The 26145-nt window shown below is 33.5% G+C and overlaps 1 protein-coding gene across 1 annotated transcript; it reads left to right on the forward strand.

Moving 5' to 3' along the window:
- The first annotated feature begins 1931 nt into the window (after positions 1-1931).
- Positions 1932-21805, forward strand: Atg9 (autophagy-related protein 9). The gene is made up of 15 exons (XM_028187264.2): positions 1932-2469; positions 3011-3281; positions 3460-3580; positions 3757-3881; positions 5484-5611; positions 6444-6628; positions 7570-7748; positions 10916-11047; positions 12330-12504; positions 12936-13082; positions 13460-13526; positions 14177-14340; positions 15108-15221; positions 16582-16797; positions 19918-21805. Exons 1-15 carry the CDS (start codon positions 2298-2300, stop codon positions 20026-20028), a joined length of 2307 nt encoding a protein of 768 aa, XP_028043065.1. The 5' UTR covers positions 1932-2297; the 3' UTR covers positions 20029-21805.
- Positions 21806-26145: the final 4340 nt, after the last annotated feature.

Consider the following 26145-nt stretch of genomic DNA (forward strand, 5'->3'; position numbering starts at 1 on the left):
TACAGCTCGCCCATGACAACCCCGATTTTCATGTAAAAATCATAAGTGACGAGGCACATTTTCATTTGAATGGATATGTGAAATGTGTGAGAATGTAATGAAAAATGTGCTCAAAAGGGCTCGCATTTGTGAGGCAAACAGAGGTGGACATTTACCTGATATTGTATTCCATACATAATTGCCGACATTAAATAAATATTTATCAATAATAAGATCCATTCTCTTTCATTTAATCAAAAATTATAAACAAACAAAGTACATAGTATACCTTCCCGGCGGACACTCTGTATATTCTTTCAACTGATACACTTTAGTTTAGGTTGCGTGTATGCTACCGCCTTTCAAAAATACATAATTTGTCAGTGATCTTTTTAGAACGGAGAACAAAATCAAATAAATTAAACCTATGACTGTTAATTTAGAAAATGGAGAAACTGCTGCTTAGTTATTTTTAGTAAGAGATGAGTTTAAGTTTCTCACGATAGTTGAAAATTTGGACAATCATTGTTCAAATACTAAAATTATAGCAAAGTGCTTGTATTAGCTTAAAGTACAATATGCAGATTGTCAAAAATAACGTGGCGCAGTTACAGCTCTAGAAATCGAAGTTATTAGTGAATATCTGCTTATGTAAATGTCAATTTCTCAGCTCCTTTTTGGTACCACTTCATTTTATATGAAACCAAACAGTGAAAAGAAAAGAAAGAAGAAAAGAAGAATTTTTAAAGGTGATCCCGAAATTATTATAGTAAAGAGTATTTTTTTGTTCTACAAAGAGAAGAGTTCACGGCTCTGGTTTTGACATGGATACCGGGTTCTATCGACATAGCATCGCGCAAGTCAAGTGGATAATACATAATAAATTAAGCCACGAAGTCGCAATGACTAGGAAAAGTTTTTTGATTCATGAGACTAACCATAGTATAATATTATTGAAACTAAATATACTAATATTATAGGTGATAGAAAAGTCAAATAACTAATATCGCACCTTTCTGTTGACTTAGATAATAATATTTCTTGTCTTCATAGCAAAAACATACGTACAATTGCGAATATGTTGGACGGTTAAATTTGAGGGAACTGGATTCTGTAGGTGAGAGGCGATTTAATAAACACTCTGCTTCATGATAAATATTATTGGAACGAAGTTCCTTATCGCGCGTTGTGAAAGGGGGCTAGACGGAAAAAATTCTTACGAAAAGTTGTCACGACACTTTTAGATCCGCCATTCTGACCAATCAAAGTGTAGGCGCTTATCGCGTGACATTGCTCGTATCCGATTGGTCCGCGTAATGAGTACAGTTTCTCGAGATAGCGTTTCAACAATAGTAATTTAGTTCATAGTATTGTTTTTTTCTTCTTCATAATGCCGTAATTTATTATTATAACTTAAAAAAAAATTACAATTCCTTCACTAATTAATCGAAAGGAACTTCGTTCCATCCGGGTGTCCCTTGACACCTCTAAAGTTTTTGGAACGAAGTTCCTTATTAAATTTATTTAATACCGTCGCTACTTCATTGAGCTTGTTATAATTAAATTACAAATACTTTGTACACTATTACACCATTATAAATATTTTATATTTTTATAAAACTCTCAGATGTTGCTCTGATCGTGTCTAGATGAGAAGTTCTTGTCTTCACAGACGAGAAGATAATTATATGTTTTAGACAATTAAAATAATTCCATCGAAATCTGTAACCTTTCAAACAGGTGTCAAGTGTTGCCGGCCATTACTTTTATATTCAAACTCCAACAGAATATCCCGGAATTGTGTCTATAGATTCAGAGATAAATTGTTGATTTATAGTTTTATGAATTATGAATACTGTTAATAAGAACTACATTAATAGTATTAATAAATTCATAATCATAACTTTTTGAGTCATTATATTCGAACTCCTATGCCTTAACTAGATTAGAAAAAATCTAGAGAAAAATATACAAAAAACACAGTTCAGCTGTCACTCGTGGTTTATTTTCGTCATTTCATTTGTTAAGTGTACATACACATTTCAACCTTTATTGTTCGGAGACTTACAAAATTTTTGTATCCTTGAAATTATTATGTTCGTTTTGATAAAGGTAATAACATTGTATAAAATTAGGGCTAATTACCAGTTCAAAAACAAAGGATTTGAATTTTTGTTTGAAATTAAGTCGTAATGTTTTGAAAAGTTATACTTTACGTTTCTGAAACGTAGTAAATAATGTGTAGATAGTACATGGCCTCTTTAAAACGCAATAAGGCGTCGTAATCTTAGTTAGACATAATAAAACGTAATTTAGCAATGGCTTACTTCGGAAGACGCGATGTTACGTATAGTGCCCTGAGCAACGAAATCACTCCACCTTTAGGTGGATTAGCTGACAATGTGAACATAACGTCGCCTAAGGGCAGTGTAGATGCTGATCATGAAGATTACAGTAAGGTGATCATCCACGAAGTGCCAAAAACGAAAGGTAAACCACATTGAAAGTCATTGTCTTTGTTCAATTTTTAATTAACAGCAAAATTTGCAGTATAATTAAATAAAAATTAAAATACAAAATCAATTAAATAGCTTCAACTGTGCTAGAAATACAATAATTTACCCATATTTAAGAAATGTGTTCTGTGCAGTGCTATTATGACAAAAACAAATTTCTTTAAGTTAACTAACATTCAACATAGAAATAGTTGCAGCAAATTAAATACAAAATGATTAAAGCTGTCCCTTTTTATTGCCCTTGATGACAGGCAACCATACAGCCCACCTGATGCTAAGTGCTCATTATTTCCCAAACTGACAACAGGTTCAACCAGTTTGCCTGACCGAAATATTGAGGATTGTATTTATAATCATTACATGGGCCCAGAGTACAAAATTAACTTACTTTTTAAACTACCACTTTAATAACATTGCCAGAAAGTTAAATGTTTATGGCAGTAGATCTATTTTGTACTTTTTATTTTCTAATTTACCTATCACCAACCATTAAACAATTAAATTATGTATTACAGGAGGATGGAATCACATAGATGATTTAGATTCATTCTTTGTCAGAATGTATAGATATTATGTGAGAGGAGGCTTTTATCCAATGATAATGTCAGATTTGTTTTGTCTGCTACAATTGATTTTTATCATGTGGTTCTCAACATTTCTCGTGCACTGTGTAAATTATCCCAGATTGTTCAGGAATGATGAAATCGCAAACCGAAGTGAAAAACTCAGCTTGAATGATGTAATATATCCAACAGATGAGTGTATTGAGAGCATATCATGGAAATGGTAAGTTGAAGTAACATCTAAAATGGCTTATATTCTCCGTGTTTAATTCTACAAAGTGGCAGAAATATAATACTAAATTGTTTTCTTTGTCATAAATGTAAAAAGACTGGGATTTGTTGTGATAACCTAGAAAAACATTAATATTAAGATTTTAATTTTGATTTTTTATTTCTTTTAGGTGGTGTCTCATTGTTTTATGTTCTGTCATATGGATTATGAGATTGTTCCTGTCGATTTACCAATTATACTATGCATATGATACAAAGCTATTTTACAACAATGCCCTCAAAATTAACGAGGTAACAACTGTGACTTTATTACCTACACGATTTACACTTGAAGTGTTATAATAGTAGTTTATATGAAGCTGTAATAGCTGGGAGGCAATTAGCTTAATTTTTTTTTGAAGCTTAAGTATAACCAATTATTTAATGTCCTTTTTCATAATATTATCTAATTAATATCCTTATTATAGAGTGATCTGGCCTGGGTGAACTGGTCAACAATACAAGATAGGGTACGGGAAGCGCAACCTGAACATCACATGTGTGTTCACAAGCAAGAGATAACAGAATTAGATATATACCATAGGATACTCAGGTGAGGAAAATATGCTAATATCGCCTTCTCGCATTAAAACTGTATAATCTCAAAACTTACTAAATATTACAGGAGAGTGTTTTAAAGGTTTAACAAGTGATATTTTTAATATTAATCATCTTTGCAACATTAATTTTTTTGTTTTTACCAGTTACTTTATTTGTCTTTTAAAGTAAGATAAAATTATGTATTAATTTTGTTAATAGTAATCAAAATATAGGTAAAGTAAAAAAAAAAAAACTAAATTTAAACTATGCTCTTTTGACAGTATTTATGAGAAAAATACTGGTGATACCAAACGATTCTGCATATTAACTGAATTTTGAATATTTTTGGAAATTGTACACTTTTAATGCGAAAAGAAGATATAAATTTAAGAGATATAAAGGTTTTTTTGTGAAGTATCTTGGAAAATAAATAAATGGTTCTTAAATGCCAAAAAGTTAAATTGTAAAGTTCAAATATGTTGAAAAAGAAATGAGTCATAACCAGATGATTCTATTATGTGTATGTAGTCTAGGCTGCTTTACACTACTACTATCATATCTCTATCATCAGTCTATAATTGTGTTTTCACATCTCCATTTTGAAGATTATGGGTAATCAATATATTAAAGCATGTGTTACAAATTGAGCTTTAATATCTATAAATGCCGATAAGGCCCATTTCTAGCAGTATATAAGTGTTTGCATATGATGACCATGATGATGTCTGTACATTATTTTCCAACATAATTGAATCTTTGAATTCAAGGATTCGATATTCACATTGTAGTGCCTGTGGGCCACATCATCAGCATAATAATGTAGTATTATTTTTATTTACTGATATTTAATTATTCACTGATTAAAATATGTATAACAAGTAACTATTGAAAAACCAGGCTGGGATCTGAATCTTATAAAGAGATTATAATTGTTGTATTGTAAATTCTCTATGTAGACAGAAGATCTTGGTGTTCCTGTGTTTAATGCATAATGAATTTAAGGTAACTAACTCTAAAGATACAAAATTATGTACGATTAATTAGAATTTAGTAGGTTCCATATAAATCTACACTCCATTAAATTGTTTATCTATACTAATATTATAAAGAGGAAAGATTTGTTTGTTTGTTTGTTTCGAATAGGCTCCGAAACTACTGGACCGATTTGAAAAATTCTTTTTCCATCAGAAGCCGACATTGTCCCTGATGAACATAGGCTACTTTTTTTAATTTTTTTTTAATTTTATTTTTTTGGTTTCATGTGTGTTTTAATGTTTCCGAAGCGAAGCGAGGGCGGGTCGCTAGTTACAAATATAATGAAAATACAAAAGATGATAACAACAATATATTCATATTGGTACCTTAACATTGAATTGTGGAGTACTTTTGTAAATTTCTTGTATTAATGTACAAGTGTCCCCTTATGTAATTTTTAATAGTTTAGTAAAGACTTGATACAATTTTTACTGATTGAAGGACGAAGATTCAATTAAATTATCGTAATATTTCTTTACCAAAGTTTGTGTTAATATTCTACAGCACATATTCGGATTTCGAATATGTAGTGTGTATCTTGATTACCAAATTTTCATTGGTTCAATTATCATTGTTACAGGTTCACAAATTACATGGTGGCAATGGTTAACAAGAATTTACTGCCATTGCAAATACATATACCATGCGTTGGTAACTTTCATTATCTGTCGAGAGGTTTGAAATGGAACTTGGAGTTTCTCTTGTTTTGTAAGTACAATGCTCTTGTTTACATGTTAACTCTGTACGTCATTAATCTGTTAATTAGTTTCCTTTTATAATATTCTTGTGCAAACTGCAGTTCTATCAACTCATCTGCCATAGACGCAACCTAGTGGATCGCGATTCCGATCCGGTAGTAAATTCGGCGAAGTACTGCTTTTGCTAAAGTTAGTGCTAGCAATTCTCCCAAGTTGAGTCGTGAGCTCACCTACCCGTCCGCGAGAAAGCCGGATTAGCCCCATAAGCTATCAGAGAGTAGGTAGGAAAACAAAAATCATCTTAGGACTCCTCTGTAAGTTAGATAAGAAATAATCTGAGCAACATTATTAGATATAAAATAAGTTCATTATATTTAGTTAGACCAAAATAATTTTTAACAGCAACAAACATAGCGTCTTCTTGCATTAAAACTGTATAATCTCAAAACTTACTAAATATTACAGGAAAGTGTTTTAAAGGTTTAACAAGTGATATTTTTAATATTAATCATCTTTGCAACTTTTATTTTTTACCAGTTACATTATCTGTCTTTTAAAGTAAGATAAAATTATGTATTAATTTTGTTAATAGTCGTCAAAACATAGGTAAACTAAAAAAAAAAACAATTTAAACTAAACTACACTCTTTTGACAATATTTAATTTTATGAGAAAAATACTGGTGATACCAAATGATTCCGCATATTAACACAATTTCGAATATTTTTGGAAATTGTGCACTTTTAATGCGAAAAGACGATATGTCAATTCTAGAAGTTAACATTTGCAAAAATTATTCTTTAAATAATTTTTCATGCATGTAAGTTATTTTTGTTTCAATAGCTAGTCCGTGGAGTCCATGGGAGAACTGCTGGCAGCTCCGTAGATGCTACAAGGAACATTCAAAGAGAATGATTCTGGCTCGACAACTCCAAAGGCAGATTGTTGTTCTTGCATTACTCAATTTTCTCCTTGCACCATTTATTCAAGCCTGGCAAATATTGTATTTCTTCTTCAACTACGCTGAGGTATGTATTGTGGATTTTTAGTATGATTTGTGTATGTATTGTATTTGTTGCAGCTTTGTGACGTATTTTACGTGTGACGTATTTGTGACGCATTCGCGCGTTTTGCTTGCGAAATTATTTTTTTTTGTTAGCTTTTTGTTGATTTATCCAGTTCCGTTTATTAAAAGAGAATTTATTATTTTTAATGTATGTACGCGCAAAAATTTTGAACTTAAGTTATGATGCTCTTTTTGCTCTTTGTTCTTTGATGACGATGTGCTGGAAAAAATATGTATGTTTAAAAAAAAATTGTGTGTGTATGTGTATTTACTATATTAGCTCTTCCTAAGTTATGGTATATTGAGTTTATAAAGCAGAAAAGTCTCAGAAAATATTTGATTTAAAACAAAAAAAGAAATTTAGAAAAGAGGAAACAATGATTAATATTGATACATTTAAAAAAGCCACATTTTAGTACCTCGAAAACCAACTTAAATGTTCCTAGCTGTAGCAATTTTGTTGCAATACGCGTGCTTCAGTTTTCATAGATCACTGCGAAATTTTAAAATAGGCACTTTCTAACGAAATACGTACTCAACAAACGTTCACGATTGACTTCCACGCTGAAGGAATAACATGGTGTAATAAAAATCAAACCCGCAAAATTATAATTTGCGTAATTACTTTACAGGTGGTAGGACCTCTTGTGAGTCCGCACGGGTAGGTACCACCGCCCCGCCTATTTCTGCCGTGAAGCAGTAATGCGTTTCGGTTTGAAGGGTGGGGCAGCCGTTGTGACTATACTGAGACCTTAGAACTATATCTCAAGGTGTGTGGCGCATTTACGTTGTAGATGTCTATGGGCTCCAGTAACCACTTAACGCCAGGTGGGCTGTGAGCTCGTCCACCCATCTAAGCAATAAAATATGTACATAATATATGTAAATCGCATGTTATTTCAGTTAATAAAGCGGTCGCCTGGATCGCTAGGGCTTCGTACGTGGTCTTTATACGCTCGCGTCACCCTGAGGCATTTCAACGAGCTCGAACACGAACTACGCGACCGACTGAACCGAGCCCACAAGCCCGCGACGAAGTACCTCGCCAGCTTCACATCGCCCATAACTACTGTTATAGCCAAGTAAGTGTTGATACGTATCGACACTTGAAAGGCAAACGCGACTAAGCGACAATAACTGCTTTGTACGTAAATGATAGGCAATAACCATACTCGATGCGCAAAATAAATATATTTCTAGGTCTATTAAAATCATTTCAATCCTACAGCTAGATTCGTTAAAATAGATTTTTTTCAGGTATTTCAACTTTAAATTAGTCTACTGTAAAGTTCACGCATTGTCGCTTAGTCACGTTTGACTTTCAAGCGTCGATATGTAGAATGTAACGTTGGAAGGTCACTCTTTCGCATTAGAATCCATCCGTGAACTATCTAGTATAAATTGATAGACCTCATAATGTGTACACCACTAAGTTTGAGATACACAAGATCGAATTCTTGTTTGCATAACCGCTGACCCACTCTTCGATTTCATTGCGGCAAAAGTAAGTAGGATGGTGGTACTAATTCGTGTGATCTTACAATAATTAACTTTTACATCATACGCCGTATTGTAACTCCGCACAGGTGAGTATTGCTGTCCTGCCTCTATCCCCGTCAAGCTTTGTGGGCTCCGGTCTTAAGAATGAGAGGAGTGATATTAATATATTTGAGACATCGATCTCATGCTTCCAGAATACAGTTTCATTTATTTAGGGCTCTGGTAACCACTTTACGTCAATTACGTCAAAAACAAAAAAAAAACAATCAGCCATTATTTTTTACGAGTGGTCCCCCAGAAGTCGAAATTCGATAATTATTAATTTAAATCATAAGTTTGAATATTATTATGGTTCTATTGTCAAAAACTTTACTTCTATAATCCATTATCGCCAAGGCTACACTATAGACAAATAATATTAAAGATCAACAATATTGGTCTCTTCTCAATCAGATCAAAGACTTAAACAATAAACAAAAGAGTATGTATGCGTGCGTGTGTGTATCAAATACAGTGTGTGTAATGTTTTATTTATTGATTTAATAATTTTTTATGCATAATTTTAAAAATATATTAGCCTTCTGCACTCCTTCTCTTTATCTATACTAATATTATAAAGAGGAAAGATTTGTTTGTTTCTTTGTATTGAATAGGCTCCGAAACTACTGAACCGATTTGAAAAATTCTTTCACTGATTGGAAGCTAGTGTGAGCCCCGAGTGACATAGGCTATAATCTTTTTTGAAAAAAATTAGGGATCCTTACTAAAACTCCTGTAATGTAACCCAAAGTGTAAAAAAAAATACCTAAAATATTATTTATATCGCGTTCCCTGCGAAAACTATTGATGATAGAATAAAATATGTACTACGACTTTGTAGAACACATTATTATTTACAAAAAGTGTCGCGACAGCATATGTCAGCAATCACGTTCAATATACTTTTGCTAAACTGTAGAATTAAATATCTTGAACTATGGGATTTCACGATTAATATGCTCGCTTATATCATTCTGCTTGATCGGGACTGCTTAAACAGATAAGTGTCAATCTCGTTATCTTATTTGCTATTTGTAAAACATTCATTTTCAGAGTTCATAAGTTATCATTTGAAGATAATTTTGTTTTAAAACAGGTCACTTTTGTGATTGTACAGTTAAATACCTAATCAAAACATTGCACACGCAATGTACGTATCAATCACATAATCAAATCCGACCCGCTTTGGTCTTTTGGCGTTTCGATTTTGGTTCGATCACCATCAAATTCACAGTATCACCCGCTAAGACAATCGAAATATTTCCTGGAAATTTCAACGAAATCGGCCAATAGCCGGACTCTATAGAACGCGACTTCGTCCGTGTGGAATAGTTACTGTGGCATAACGCAAAATTTTACCCCCTCTTCATTTACGTAGAAAGTGAAAATACTTTTGAATAATAGAATGATAAGGAACTATTTAAGGTATCAAAATCACGCTTTTTAACCGACTTCAAAAGAGGAAGTTATCAATTCGACCATAATTTTTTTATCTATGTATGTTCACCGATTTCTCGAGAATGCCTGAACCGATTCTGATCATTCTTTTTTCTTTTTTTTTTCTTCGAAAGGATAGTCTTCTGGAATGGTCCTGTTTACATCAAGATGATGATTGGATTTTGGAGAAATCCAGAAAAATCTGTAATTATCAAAGCCTATCTTGAAGTGATTTGGGTGTTTCAATGTTGTAATGAATAACGTATTTATTTGGATAAGGATTAATATCAATATCATCTTTACACCTTCACAAATAATGCGTTTTTTTTAGAACAATTTTGGTTAACATAAAAAACGTTATAGTGAGCCAACCTTAATTTATAGAAATATGCTGTCGCGGACTTTTTTAGATCTTTTGAAGGAGAACAATTCTCTAATACATTACTTTAGCGAAACTTTAACCGTTTCCATAGCGCAGGCATTGAAAGCTCCCAAAAGGAAAAAAAAACCCGATTTGACACATTCTTTATAGGTGCTCCGCTTGTATTGGTCTTAGCGTGATATTATATAGCCTATAGCTTTCCTCAATAAATGGGCTACTTAACATTGAAATAATTTTTCAAATCGGACTAGTAGTTCCTGAGATTAGCGCGTTCAAACAAAAAAAAAAAACTTCAGCTTTATAATATTAGTATGTAGTATTATGTATACTATAGTACTATAGTATGTGTAGTAGTATATAGTATGTATGTAGTAGTTTTGCTTCTTTCACTTATTTTATTTTAAATCGTGTACAAATATAGTAATCTATACCATACTAATATAATAAATGTGAAAGTATGAGTGACCTAAATCATGAAATATTTTGGCTCACGCTCAATGAATTTGGAAGAAATTTCTCATACAAATAATTTGCAACCTTGATCACACAAAGCATAGTTTACACGTACGATAGTGTGTTCATTGGTTCGTGATATTACGTAATGGATCTATAAATCGATTGGTAATTTATAGACATGGGAGAGTGACGAAAGCAAGTTTTTGTGTTGATATAATGCAACGTGTTTTATTTTGAATAACAATTTTAAACACAGATAAAACCGGCGCTTGCGTCTTGTTAAATATTTATTTTTTATTTATGTTATATTTTTACAGTATGTTACAGGTTTTATTGACGTTGTTGATCAGGCGTGTTTAAATCGCGTGCAGCTGTCATCAGCTAAAAACCAGGATGTCTAGGATATTTTAGAGATATTGTTTTTTTTTTTTACAGAAATGTAGTGTTTCTCTCGGCCAGCGTGTTGGGTGTTTTGGTCTTCCTGTCCGTCTATGATGAAGACGTGCTCACTGTGGAACACGTGCTCACTATCATAACGGTTCTCGGGTGTGTTGTGGCCGGCGCAAGGTAAGAGTAGTTAAATACTGTTTTATATACTTATTTATTTAGGCATTACTTGATTTCGTGCATACCGATAAATACTAGAAGAACATTATACATGTAAGGATCGCTTAATATCATAAAACCTTATGTACACTTAGATATAATGGATATAATTCCGTTTTTAGAATAATATGCGCTCCCTTGTTCAATAGCAGTAACAAAAAACAAACAAGAACCATGTGGATAAGAATTGTTTGTCCAATATTAAATAATTATGTGGGAACGAATCTAGATTTTTTTTTAAAGTTTTTCCTAGCCAGTCACCTGACCAGACAGTACAAGTATCCGTAGTCTCATTATAGACCACCTATTTTTTATGTGGGATGGACGGTATTTGAAAATGATTTAATAGGATATGTGTAATTGATGTGAAAATTATATCCATTTGGATTGAATAGTTTAATTTCTGTAATAATCCCTATGATCCCAATTCAATAATTCCAGTGCGCATGATATCTTATTTTCTCGTCAATTGTCTCAGCAGGATTCGAGTTATTAGAACTCAAGCCTCAAACATCAGCCACGGCCAAATTTAATTAAACTAGTGGTCCTGCAGTAGTCGAAATTCGACTATAATTAAATGAAATAATAAGTTTAAACATTATTATAGTTCTATTGTCAAACACTGTTATACTTCAATAATATAATCTTCCATAGATAAATAATATTAAAGACAAACAATATTAATCTATTCTCAATTTGACAAAGACTTTAAACAATAACTAAAGATTGACAATTGCCAATAAACAAAAAGTAATTTATGTATGTGTTGTGTCAAATATATGGTGGGGTGTGTAATGTTTTTTTTATTGATTTAATGTATTATTAATGCATAATTAAAAAAAAAATTAGCATTCTGCTCTCCTTCTCTATATTCGCTATAAGTGGGGGAAATTTCATACTCCTCCGTCCGCGCAATTTTCGTTAAAAAGAGGTACAAAGTTGTTGCTTCACGTATTAATATATCGACGCTTGAAAGGCAAACGTGGCTAAGCGACAATGCGTGAACTTTACAGTAGACTAATTTAAAGTTAAAATACCTGAAAAAAAACCTATTTTAACGAATCTAGCTGTAGGATCTGAATGATTTTAATAGACCTAGAATTTTTATTTTATTTTTTCGCATTGAATATGGTTATTGCCTATCATTTATGTATAAAGCAGTTATTGTCGCTTAGTTACGTTTGCCTTTCAAACGTCGATATAGATTTAACCACATGGATTCGTTTTGAAACGTGGTTTTTAGGGCTCTAATAGGCGACGAAGAACGTCTGGGCGGTGGTTGTACGGGCCCGGCTCGCGGCGAGGAGCTGTTTGTTCAAGTACTGGGACACGTTCACTATTTGCCAGCCGCGTGGCGCGGTAGGGCCCACACGAAGGACGTCGCTGCGCATTTTCAACAGTTGTTCCAGTTTCGGGCGGTACGTTGTTTTCCGAATTTATTATCGGTTTTTTTTTGTTAATTTGGATGCCTCCGCTCGAGACGGACTAACAGATCGGAAGTGTGAATTTCGATTGGACTGTGACCAATCTAAATAATTTATACCAATTTTTTTTCCTATATACTGATAGCCTTGTGCGGCTATTTCAGCGTAACCTTAACTAGTAGGTGAGCTCACGGGGCTCAAACCGGAGAGTTGCTAACACTGACCCTATCAAGGGCAGTGCTTCGCAGAATCTACCACCGGATCGGAAACGCGACCCGCTGAGAAGATCTGGCGAGAAACTCAGTGGGCTGTGTCTGAGGGTTAATTTACTCGTGGAGCCCTTCGTCGCAAGCGACGGATTCGAAATTGTTTAATGTGAATTTTTAATATCGTGTTTTTATTATTTATTATATCTTATACTGCAGGTTTACATAATATTCGAGTTGTTAAGTCCTCTGCTCTGTCCTCTCGTCCTGTTGTCGCTTCGAACTCGAGCACTTGACATCGTCGATTTTTATAGGAACTTCACAGTTAACGTGCTGGGCATCGGCGATGTGTGTTCATTTGCGCAGGTAAATAAATATCTAACTAATATATACATAAATAATATATATAAAAAATACGTTAGGAATATGTGGTAAATAACATTTAAACGTAATAAATTCTAGTTACGACGTTTTCTTTAATTTTTGCAAAAGCGCTCATATAGTACCCTATCATCAGCCTCCCCAAATTAAATAAAGATATTATTGCATAATCACTATAATTGTTATAAAAATATATACATAAATATAATTTTTTCCTAAAGAAGTTTGTCCTTAATTTTTCAGTTCATAAATTCAACTAAGTGTGAAGTCGGTATTATTTATATATTTATATGATAGAATTCGAGACAACATTCAACGTAAAAGTCATTTAAAAAGAAAAGCATTTTTGAAAATCGTTTCAGCTGGATATACGACGTCACGGTCATCCTGAATGGCAAACACCAGGGAAATATGCTGAAAAAATGAATGGTTCGTTGTGATTATTATTTTTTAAAATGAATAATAGAGAGGGTAGTCCACAGATGTTCAAATTTGACCATAACCAATGTGAATTGGAACTAAAATTTTTATTAGTTAAGTTTCTCGTTTAAAATATTTTTTGAAGATTTTAATCAATTAATTAAGTAATTTATTCCAGTCCAGTCCAGTTTTATTGCTCTTCTAGGTTAAGTGCTAATTTAATACTAAATCGTTTCTTGAAATTGTAAATAATCAGAGGGTCAGTTTCTACGCTGTGATTCTGTATAAAGTATGAATTCAATCAGATAGTAAAACACCATTTATTAAGGGATTTGCAAATTTATTTATAGAGGAAAAAAGTTTTAAACCATATTTTGCATAACTCATATTTCTGGTGGTATTACTGGTGGTAGGACCTCTTGTGAGTCCGTGCGGGTAGCATTTCTGCCGTGAAGCAGTAATGCATTTCGGTTTGAAGGATGGGGCAGCCGTTGTAATTATACTTGAGACCTTAGAACTTATATTTCAAGGTGGGTGGCGCATTTACGTCGTAGATATCTATGGGCTCCAGTAACCACTTAACGCCAGGTGGGCTGTGAGCTCGTCCACCCATTTAGAAATAATAATAAAAAAATCAAAATATTTACTTATCCCGATAGGCAGTACGCAGTACGATCAAGGTGAAGGTGGGAAGACTGAGTTGTCTCTGGTAGCGTTTTCATGTCGCCACCCAGGCTGGCAACCCACAGAGCCATCGCAGAGGTACTTCCTGAAATCACTGAAGCAGAGCATGTACCAAGCGATTCCTTCCAACAATCAACTCGTAAGTGTAATATTTTAGACTAAACACTTTACAAGCTTATTCTCTCAGTGTGTAAGCATATAATTGGTCGTATGAATTAAAATTAAATAATTAATAAATCTCAAATATTTTTAAGTGGATTAGAGTATAACACTATAATATATTATACTTTGTGGTTAATGAATAATATTAAAATATTATGAATATTTGATTTGAATACCAACAATTTAATGAAATATACACATCTATCTATTTATTTTGTATAACTTTTAAGAAGTAAATATATTTGTACAGCTGTCATCTGTACATCCAAAGTTTTAAAAAATAAAACGGATGTCAACATTTTCCTTTAGATGCTTAGGTACATTTTTTTCTGAATAAATGGACGTATCGCAAATGTAAGCTTTACAGAATGAACCTTCTGTAGTTTATATTATATTGTTAACACTTTCAAATAAATAAAAAATAATGCATTTTAATAATCTAGAATAATGTAAGGATACTAATGAATTGTTAATTGAATTAAACAAACATGAGACATTCGTTTGAATTCTTAGTTTATTCACGCGTGCTAAATATTTTTTATAATATTTACAAATATGTATGTTTACAAATTCTATAATACATATTTACAATGGAAATATAGCTTACATTTTAAATTGGTACAAAAAATTATAATAAAGTGATAACATGGAGACGATTAAATCACAAATTGATGCAAAGCATATTTTACTAAAGTCGAAGGCTGAATTTTTTTTTTTAACAAGAACATCTTTTTACACTTACAGAATAGAACCATGCTTGGTTCATATATCCAGCAGAGTCTGTTCGGTGCTGTAACTCCACTTCCAGCCGTACTCTCATATTATCCGCAACAGACCAAGCAGAACTACAGGTTACCAGTAAGTAAAACAGACAATAAATAATAGTTTAAGAAAACTAAAGAACACGCTTTATATAAAATTCAACTAAAAATAGGAAATAACGACTTTTTTTTACACTATTTTCAATTTAAATTTATTATAATTTATTTCAATTTTTTGAATATTGAATTTTATATAAAGCGTGTTTTTCAGTTGTTTTAAAGTATTATTTATTTTTCATTTTTTAGTTGAATTTCAATTTTGTAAATTTTTTTTTAATGTTGAATTGTCATCGATACTCGATAAATCTAGAAAGTTTGAATGAAATCTGGCCGTTTAAAGTGGTTCAAAGTCGCGTCTAAAGAACTCAGTTACAAACATACAAACATACATACAAGTAAAGCTAATAATATAAAGCGTGTAAAAATAGATTTAATTTCAAAACGCCCCATCAATAGTTAGCACTACACCGATCGGACTTTGTATCGAAGTTTGACTACACGTACAGGATCGGCGTGAAACGTAAGCTCTCGCTGATCACCAAACATATTACTGTAGAATTTGAATTTCATTGAATTACTACTAATTCTTATTGGAATAATTGAGTCTCATTCATCTGGCCAGAGATTAATTACTATATCAACGGTTTCAATAAAGAGCGGACGGTTATCGTGGTATGATGGACATGTGATGCGTATAGAGAAGATGCATGTGACTAAGAGATGTATGGAAATGGTAGTGCAAGGTATAGGAGGAAGAGGTCGACCGAAGAAGACATGGATGGAGTGTGTGAATGATGTTATGAGAGAGAGGGGAGTGAGTGTTGAGATGACGGCTGCTAGAAGAGAATGGAAGAGAAAACTTAGCTGTGCCAAACCCATCTAGACCCATCCCATTAATAAGGTGGAGAAAACGAAGAATATTAACGGTTTTTTTTATTGTTTAGCTGGGTGGACGAGCTCACAGCCCACCTGGTGTTAAGTGGTTACTGGGGCCCATAGACATCTACAACGTAAATGCGTCACCCACCTTGAGATAAGTTCTAAGGTCTCAGTATGGTTATAGCAACTGTCCCACCCTTCAAACCGAAACGCATTACTGCTTCACAGCAATCAATTTTTTTTCGAATAATTTTTATCGAAAAGTTGTAAAGAGCTTAGTTTTTTTTATTGCCTTTTTGGCAGACGAGCATACCGTCCACCTGATGGTAAGTGGTCACCGTCACTCATGGACGTCAGCAATGCCAGGGGCAGAGCCAAGCCGCTGCCTACCATAGAACATAATATTGAACATGGATAGAAAGATGTAAAGATTACGATATTTTCCCCTACCATCGATTTCAGTAAGAGCGAAATAACTGATAAAGGAGAGTATGTCTAATCGAAAGATACGTTTTCAGGAAATGGACGAGTTGAGTGATGAAGAGGAACCGCCGATCCCCGGGCCCGCTTCACGTTCCGCAGCTCGCTCGACGTCGTTAGGTCTCGCTGGTGTCAGTTCGGCTCTCGGAGTCAGCGCCGTGGGGCTCGCTCCCCAGCAGCAGCAGAAACCGGGCGATGACACGCACGACATGTCCGTCAGCACGCTACATCTGTACGACTTGCATCTGTCGAAGGTATGTGTCGTGGCGGGCAACCTCTTTGATAAAAAAAACCCTTTTAACAGGTCATAAGAACTACAATTTTTTTTTTAAGGGATTTTATGACCTGGTAACCAAGACCTTTAAGTCATGTCTTATTTTAATTTATATTCTTATATTTATGAAAAATGATAATATGGAGTGAAATGAAATGAAATGATAAGAAATGGTATGGGATGAAATATAACCTCAGTAAAATGGTGGTCGTTTACTGAAATTTTTTCAGTTGACTTTATGGAGGATCCCAAGAAGTTACATCCAGCGACTTTGTTTCATTTTCCCACATGTTTGCACTTTCACAGATATTAAACAGTTAATAAACCACCATTATTACACATTTAAACCTGAAGAAACACTAAACAGACAAAATAAAACAAATCACACTACTTCACTCCTCGCGTTCCCGCCAAAAAGTCCTAAGAACTACAATGACTAGACATAGACACAGATTAAGACAGACATTTGACAAGAATTCAAAAATAAAGAGTGTAATGGAACGAGGGCGTACGTGACTAGCGGCAGGTGGTACATTTTTTGACTTCCTAAAAGACGGACACAAACGAGACGACAAGGAATGAATTGACCGTTCTCATCTATACTCTATACTAATATATAAATCTACAGGGGTTTTTACGGATGTTCCGTTATAATTACTGAACCATGCATCCGATTGACTTAAAACTTGTTATTCATGTAGAAAATACATGTACTTAATGGACACGTTAATATTTATATGAGTGTTGGACTCTACACCAGTACAGTTGCGGGGGCGTTAATGATGAGAATCTTTGTGGGGGTGAGAAATAATAATGTTAAATTTAAATGCCCAGCGAAGCGGACGGGTACAGCTAGTATACATATAAAATAGTCGACAAAAGAACGAATCGACCGTTCAAGTGGTCCTCCGACCGTTCAAGTGATCCTTCGACCGTGCAGTATGAATTACTTTTCCTTTACCCGATAGTCCCAAATATAGTCCCAATAGCTAAAGAATCTGAGATGCTAAGACGATATAAAGATAATTCTCGGTACACGATTATGTCGCTTCTCGATTTATTCTCGAGAGGTCCGACTCAACTGACTCGTCTGTAATTCAGTTCTATGTATTAGACGAGATCACAGAAAATATATATCGAGGGGTGAAAGGCTATTTGATTTAAGCGAAATTTCGCTTAATACGAGACATTTATCTTTGTAATTAAACGTCGGGCTTTTTTCGTCGGGATTTATTTTTTTCCGTCAAAGGTGTCATTAGTACTATCGTCTGTCTTCATTTTTGGAAGCGGTCTCCTAACACCCAGTATATCTATATATTAATACGTGACGCAAAACTTTGTACTCCTTCTTACGAAAATTGCACAGACGAAGGAGTATGAAATTTCCCACACTTATAGAGAACATAGAGGAGTGCAGAATGTTAATATTGTTTTTAAATTATGCTTAAAAAATACATTAAATAAAATAAAAAATACATTACAGACACTACCATGTATTTGACAAACACACGCATGCATTCTATTTGTTTATTGCCAAACTTTTCTTATTGCTTATAGTCTGTGGTCAAATTGAGAATAGATTAAATAAGGTTTGTCTTTATTAATATTTTTCTATAGTGTAGTCTTGGCGAAATTTGTGATTACAGAAGTATAATAGTCTTGGAAAATAGAATCATAATAGTGTACAAACTTATAATTTCAATGAACTATAATCGAATTTCGACTACCGGGGGACCACTAGTATATACCTAGTCAGGTCATAAATTCTGTCACATGTTTAATGTAAAATAATTGAAACAAGTTTATTCATTATGTAACCATTCATATACTAAAATGAACTTAACAAAACATAGATTCTTATGACACTAAAGTTTATTCAAAATGACCTCCGTGATTTTGAATACAGGCCTTCAATCTGCGCGGCCTGTCGTCTATCGCAGCACGAACGAGGTCCATGTTAATATCGGCGGCTGCCTTAATCAAGGATGTCTTGAGTGACTCCAAATTGGGATGAGGCTTTGAGCACGCCTTTTCCTCCAAGTGTTGCCATGTCTTGTAATCTAACGGATTCAAATCTGGACTGGAGGAGGGCCAGTCTTCGTGCCGGATGAAGTCGATTTCACGCGCCGCCAGCCATTCTTGTGTGCTCTTCGCTCTGTGAGCTGGCGCCGAGTCTTGTTGGAATACCCAGTGCCTGTTATTGAACATGGTATGAGAAACAGGTTCCACAAAATTCGTCAGGACTGTATTTTGATACACAACTGCATTCGTTTTTACACCTTTCTCACAAAAATGTACCTCTGTTAAGCCCCAATAAGAAACTCCCAACCATACCATGAGCGAGGATGGAAAATGACCTCGTTGGACACGCGGAATACGGTTGCTTGCTTCTTCACTACTGTGTGCGTACACCTTATCATTTTGTTAGTTGTAGCTCTCTTCTACGGTAAAAATTTTTTCAGCCGAAAAAAGAATTTCCCGATATTTTTTTCCCGCGTACCGCTTCAACAAAGCGCGGCATCTCTTCAGTCTCAGTTCCATTAGACGAGCATTCAAACGATGTCCTGTTTTCGATATGCCCGAAGCCCTAAGTCTTCATTTAACACCCTTTTCACCGTGGTTCTGCTTAACCCCATCTGAAGGGCCAACAGTTTCTGCTTACGTTTGGGATTTCTTTGAATTCGCGCCTTCACAGCTTTTATCACTGCTGGAGTCCTAACAGACCGAGGGCGACCACTTCTTACCTGTCATCTACACTAGAGTCTTCATTGTATCGTTTGATGGTACGATAAACGAATCTTTTGGTTATATTCAAATTTTTCAGTATGTTAAAAATTTGAATTGGCGCGCAACCGCAACGATGCAACGCAATAACTGCAACACGGTCTTCTTTAAGCGTCCACTCCAAATTTTAAAAATGAGTAAAATTCTAAAAGTATACATTTTTATTTTCATGAACAATTCGAAATTCGAATTCAATAAACTTTTTTGTGGCCAGCATACTAAAAGAAAAGTTTTTACTGTGTGACAATACTTATGACCTGACTAGTTATATAAATGTGTGTGGTATATGAATATTAAAGTTATCCTAATATTTCAGGCTGGCCCAAGTGAATCCGCGTGCTGCACTAACAACTGCAGCGGGCGACAGCGTGACGAGGGCCCTTACCACTGGGGCACCGAAGAGACGCCTCTCCTACACCGTCCCTAACATTGGACCTTGTCCTCGCCCTGCGTCCCGAAGCATCCAGTCTGGGTGTAGAACATCGCAGCGCCGAGGCAAAATCGACGACCGGTATACTATGTTAGTGTCTATTTTAGATAAACATGAAACCGTTATTTGCGTTCTTTATGCCCTACCATACGGGTCTGGACTCTAATACTGTTTTTATGTAAACGGTAAAATGTGTGTTTTTGCGTTTGGATGCGCCATTATTTCATCGTTAGTCGTCTGATGTATGACGATTAATTTGGTTTATTCGCTGTTATGATACGACCGTTTAGAACGTAGCTGTGGTCTCGTTTGGATTAAAAAAGAAAAAAATATATTTTTGTTTTGTTAAATTTTCATTTATATAGACCGGTGGTAGTGGTGGCTAACAAGTTGAACGGTAAATGTTATTAAAATTATTAAAAACTGATAACTCGGGGTTAACGTTCGTACATGTGGGGGGGGGGGGGTAAGCATTCGCCAGCCTTCATGCGAAGTTCATTAACTGAGGTTGTTGACTTGTAGGTTTTGTACGTTTTCCAATGACCGCTCCGCAAAATAAAAAGTAAACTACCCTGAATGAATTAGTTGACTCCCAAGTTTTGTACGCTTTCCAATGACGGGTTCGCGAAATGAAAAGAGAAGTGATAATGATATCGATTTCTGGATTAGAATTAGTACTTTGTTTTCTTTTTTTTGTTAAGGTACCATATTACTTGAGTCTTGTGTTTAGGCCCGGTTTCTTTGCATTCTGCGTTTTAAAGGTAATACCAATATTGCAAAATAAAAGTTTAACCGTACAAACATTTAAAATCTGTAGCAAACGTATAAAAAAGCTAAAGCATTTTTATTGATACAAAATGAATAATTAACAGATTTCTAATTTTATTTCTATCAAAGTTGCCTTACTCTGACTTGTTGCTCGTCTTACCACTATCACTAAATAAAAACAAAACAGAATTGCACGTGAGCTCTTTATGTCAGATTCTTGTTTGTATTGCGAAGTGACGTCACCAGTTTTGGCCAACACATTGGTGAGCTTGGCCAAATCACGTCACCAAATTGATGGGATCGAGTATTTTTCTAGCATAATGCAAACGATACTAACAGGTCCGCATTCTAAAGTCGTATCGTAAAACAATATGTAACATTGATGAGGTTGGTTACAGATTTGCGCGCCCCTATTTAGAATGTGTTTGCGGATAAGCATACAAGTTTGATCCGCTTCGATTTGCCCAAAAGATTAATATATTTTTTGAGTCACATTGTGAGGTGATTTTTTACCATAAAAGTGGTCAAATGACGACGAAATTTCTATGAACCCAACCACGGATAGTAAGGTCGATTGTTTGTAAAGGAATTGTTGCATGACGTGGATTTGACATTTTGATGAATGCTTTTCAAAGCTGGTACTCAAAGCGCTTGGCTTTGTTTTTCTAAACACGTTATTTATGTATTTATGCAAATCTGTAACCACAGTCTGTATTGATAACATTTTGAAAAAAATGAAAAAAAAAAAATGAAAAAAAAATATATTTTTGTAATTGTGTATTTTTCGTAGGTTTTTGATTTGATGGAACGCATCTGTTGTTAAAATAGCGTATAACACAATATGACGTTTGCAAGTGAATACTCAATTCAAAGCCGGTTTGCATAATACATTCGTGTGTGCTAGCTCTTGGATGCTGATCAAATTGATTTATGAAACAGGATAAAAAATTAAAAAAAAAACGTTCTCATGATTAAAATGTGATAGAAAAAGTGAAAATAAAAAAAAGCATCTTAATATAGAATACGTAGTTGTTACATATTTTTCGTATACTTCTTTTAATATATATATACTCATTCCCAAAGAAGCGATGTAATAAAAATTATAAAAAATTACTAAAATTTATTTCTTTATATATTATGGCTTTAAAGAAACAAAAATGATTATTAAAGCAATATTAGTCTAAGTGTAGTTTTTTATAGTAGTACACGTATTTGAAAAGCTAAACATTGGCTCAGATTTTTTCACATTTCTTATTGAAGTGCGAATATTAGTAGACAATGCTACTCTTACATTCGTTTAGAATGAATATGTTTAATTTGTTTAGTTGAAAACCGATGCAGATTTTAATAGATAAAAGAATTTGATTACTGTACTTGGGAATTTTTAATTTTTCCGTTTTGTTTGATGCTCTATAAAATGTAAACACGTCAAGAAGTGGATTTAAGTAATTCGTTCCTTTTTTTACCCACAAAAATAAAGAATTCCTAATTTTCTAAATCATGAATCAAGTTTTTTTTTAGATCACTATCGCATTGTAAGCTACGTTTGCAAAACTAAATTATTCATATGTCAACCTCGTTCAGCATCAAGTCTAAGAACTAAATTGATTCAGGGATACAATATCCAAACAATGGTGGCCACAAACAGTCCTACTCCAGAGTAGGTTAATTTCTGGATCAGCACTTTCGCCGAAAATTTCCTCAAAGACATCACATTAACGTGCTACAGCTAATTCTTAACTAATTTTATTGCAATAATACAAACTTTTATTAAACGAAACTGATTCTTCGGCAACAATAACACTAATCACCAAATTAAAAATTGCTCCTTAGAGTTAAATCAGGATTACCACGAATTTCCGCGACAAAAAAAAATAATGGTGAACTATATGTGTGATATTGGTAGGCACCGAAAATTCGAGGGCTGTCGTCGAGGCCAAGTCTCTTAAAGATTAGACACTAACGATCTATTCCTTCTTTATAACACCATACTTGACACAATTAAGGCCATGAATGCCCACCTTTTGGTACTTAAATCGTCGCTATACCAAAAATACGGCACAAGTCAAGTTTGCTTACTTTTCAGCAAATAACCGAAGACACCTTTAAAGATTTTTCAAGTTACAAGTGTTTGCTTCTCAATAGGTAATGTAGCGTAATATTTGTTGAAGTGTTTGTCTCTACTGAAAACTAAGCAAATATGAGTGACGGGTTGATATTGTCAAAAATTTGCATCACAAGATGACGGAGTATTCGTTTCGATTTTTGTTCTAAAATGACACCTGTCAATAAGTAGAGATGTGCAAACGCATTTCTATAATACTATTATTATGAACTAAGAACCGATACTAAAATATATCTCCTCTGGTGTGTTTCTGCAGTAGGTATTGAGACAATATTTTTCACTCATCTCATGCTCTGTCGGTTGGCCTTATTTATTCGTTGTGATATTTTCAGTCGAACTTGTGATTTAATACTTATATAAATGAGTACTTATTCTACAAAGATCGGTTGGCAAACAAAGCGAGCGATTTATTTCAAAATTTTGCATATTATCGTGTTTATGAAAAAAATATGAATACTTATTTTTGGATACCTATGAATATTTTTCAAAATTTTTGCAATCTTGAAAACTTTGATAGTAAAAAAAGGTAAAGTTATAAAGGAAATAATATAAGAAGTTTTTGTGGAATTCCTTTTTAGGTCACAAATCGTGTTCATAGAATCTGAAGCAATGTTATATTAGGTGATTTTATTGATAATGTTAACTCTTTTTTATTTCGACACTTGGGAAAGAAATGATTGTTTGAACATCAGTAGGGAATACGTAAGAACGTAGGGTGTGTATAATGCTGCTTGCTCGCTTACGCTAAATGCTCTACTTGGAAATATAAAAACGATATCAAAAAATTAAAAAAAGAGGTATTTGTTCGTTTAAATATCTTTTTTATATCCATGTAAATTTTAGAAATATTTTAGCAATTACAGAACGAAAGTTATGTTTGAAAATTATTAAACAAAAACAGTGATTACGGGAACATTGTCAATTTCGATTTGCTAAGATGTTATAAAAAAAATAAACTTTAAAGCTACGTAGTACGAATATGCTTAGTTTACTTTTAAAATTTATAATGTAAGGTTGTGCTTAACAATATTTCAGTACAGCGAATATGTAATTGTAGAGAACACGAAACCAAATCCTATAAGATAAACATTTACGAATAAAGACAAGGAAGGGCTTTGAAGTATGTTCTTGATTCAAATTTAGTATTTGTGTAAATATAGTAATAAAAAAAATTTGATCGGGCATTATTTTAATTGGGCTGTGAATTATTTGATATCGAAGTTGAAATTTTACGTACAAAATAGCTTTATCTGGTATTTTATGAGACTTTTTATGTATTGGAAGTATAATGAAATGATAGAAATCAAGCTAGGGCAATCAATATAGGTGTTTCAGTGGTAAATTAAATGAGAGTATTACAGCTTCTGTGCTGATTAAAGATTAAAGATCTCTTTTTTTATTGGAACCCATGTTTGACGAAAATAAGTGCATTACTCTTTGAATAATAACTCTATAATTATTTATTTCCTTGCACTTATGCCTTATTGTTGTGCTGTTGCCAGTTCTCTCTAGAAATATTTCTCTTTAATATAGTAGTCTGTGGATTATTAACCTTAAAAGAACGATACTACATGACGTATTATAAAAAAAAAACTGTTTAATTTTGATTATGTTGATTTCGCAGTCTGTCTTTTTCTAGTAATGCACAAACGTGTTTATTCGTATATTTAGTTAGACATTTGGCGTGGAAGATTTGTAGTCGTAGTTTTATTATTAAAAAAATATGTACATTTTTATGTACTTAGTTGATTTTATTTTTATATTTTTTAACAATGTCATGTAATGGAATGGAAAGGAATGTTGTTTGTGATGTTTTATTTTTATTTTGTTGAATCCATGATGATGAAGTCCATCATTTAACTATGACGGGTAATTTACTAACAGTGTCTAATGTTAAGTAATTAAAAAGTTAGTAATATCTCGGTAATGACAAATTATAATAATACGAATATGTTGACCGTTACAGTTAAATTTTGAATCTCATCCTTTAGTTTTAATGTTGAGTGTCCATTTTAATTAAATATCTAAATATACATGCGCCTTTTATATCGAATTCTCCCTTTAACTAACGTAATGTATAATTATATTTCAATCTTAATTGTATATTTATAATGTTCTATGAGATTTATTGTAAAAACAATGTTCGAAAATTCCCTTAACTGAATTTCATAGTTACGGCATTGAGTCTTCTTGGTTTTAATCGGTTTATTAATTCAGGAATAGTAAAACATTTGTCAAATAAATTAAATTCGATGTTTATTGGCTAAAAGCTGAGCCGAGTAGGCATTACTCAACTACGCAATATTATGTTATTCAATGAAAATGAAAAATAACCAATCAGATTAAATTATGTACTTGCACGAATAATCAACTACATGAGCAATACGTATGCGCAGGCGTTTGACAGTATTGCCATATTCGTCGTTTGGAAATGTTTGTTGCTACAAGACAAAAAGACAAAAGTTGTGCAATGTTGTCTAATGTCAAAATTTGAAATGTTTAACCAAGTTAGTGTATATTGGCGATTGGTATATTATCAAATTAAATTATCTAAATTAGGTTTCGGCGATCAGTGAAAAAAACAACTGAACAATTTTGTTAACAAAATAACAAAATCTTTAATAATGTTGTTGTGTGCAGCGGCCGATCATCGCGAACTATGATAATTTAGATTGGGATTTAAGAACTTGAACGACCATGCCGTTTATAGATTGCGTTTTATTCGTTAAATAGCTTTCATCACATGTTTTCGAACGGTTATTCTTTGAAAGGCTACAAATTGAAACAATTTAGAGCTCTTTAAAAAAATAATAATTGAAAAGCTTTCAGTGTTGGTTACTTGCTTGGATTTGTCGAATCGCGCGCGTTATCACGAGACGTCAAACTTTTGAAATGTGACGTAAGAGTGGTGACGTAAGAAACGCGGGTACGGTGTGAGTAGCGATCAGGATAGTGGCTGACAGCATCAAACTTAAAGTTATCCGTGTGTGTTCATGTGGAATTAGCGGCGGACCGCGCGTCGTGACTACGGTGCTTTGTCATTTCAACCGGTTTGTTCTTGTTGCCTAACGCCTCGCCAAGAGCACAGCGCTCGCGATCTATACGCTACCAAGCACTTGAACGTAAACAAAAAAAGTATTAAATTATTTTTATGAAAATAACAAACAAAAACGACCAATTTCGAAATACATTTGCAATATTTAATCTACCTCTTTAACTGT

This window comes from Bombyx mandarina, chromosome 01 (genome assembly GCF_030267445.1).
Source record: "Bombyx mandarina strain Sakado chromosome 01, ASM3026744v2".
Lineage (NCBI taxonomy): Eukaryota > Metazoa > Arthropoda > Insecta > Lepidoptera > Bombycidae > Bombyx > Bombyx mandarina.

Bases quoted from the DNA above. Each gene is read 5' to 3' on its own strand.
- Atg9 (XM_028187264.2), top strand. From the start codon at position 2,298: ATGGCTTACTTCGGAAGACGCGATGTTACGTATAGTGCCCTGAGCAAC. The intron at 3,882-5,483 runs GTGAGGAAAATA...TCATTGTTACAG, and splicing joins ATATACCATAGGATACTCAG to GTTCACAAATTACATGGTGG. The intron at 12,505-12,935 runs GTACGTTGTTTT...CTTATACTGCAG, and splicing joins AGTTGTTCCAGTTTCGGGCG to GTTTACATAATATTCGAGTT.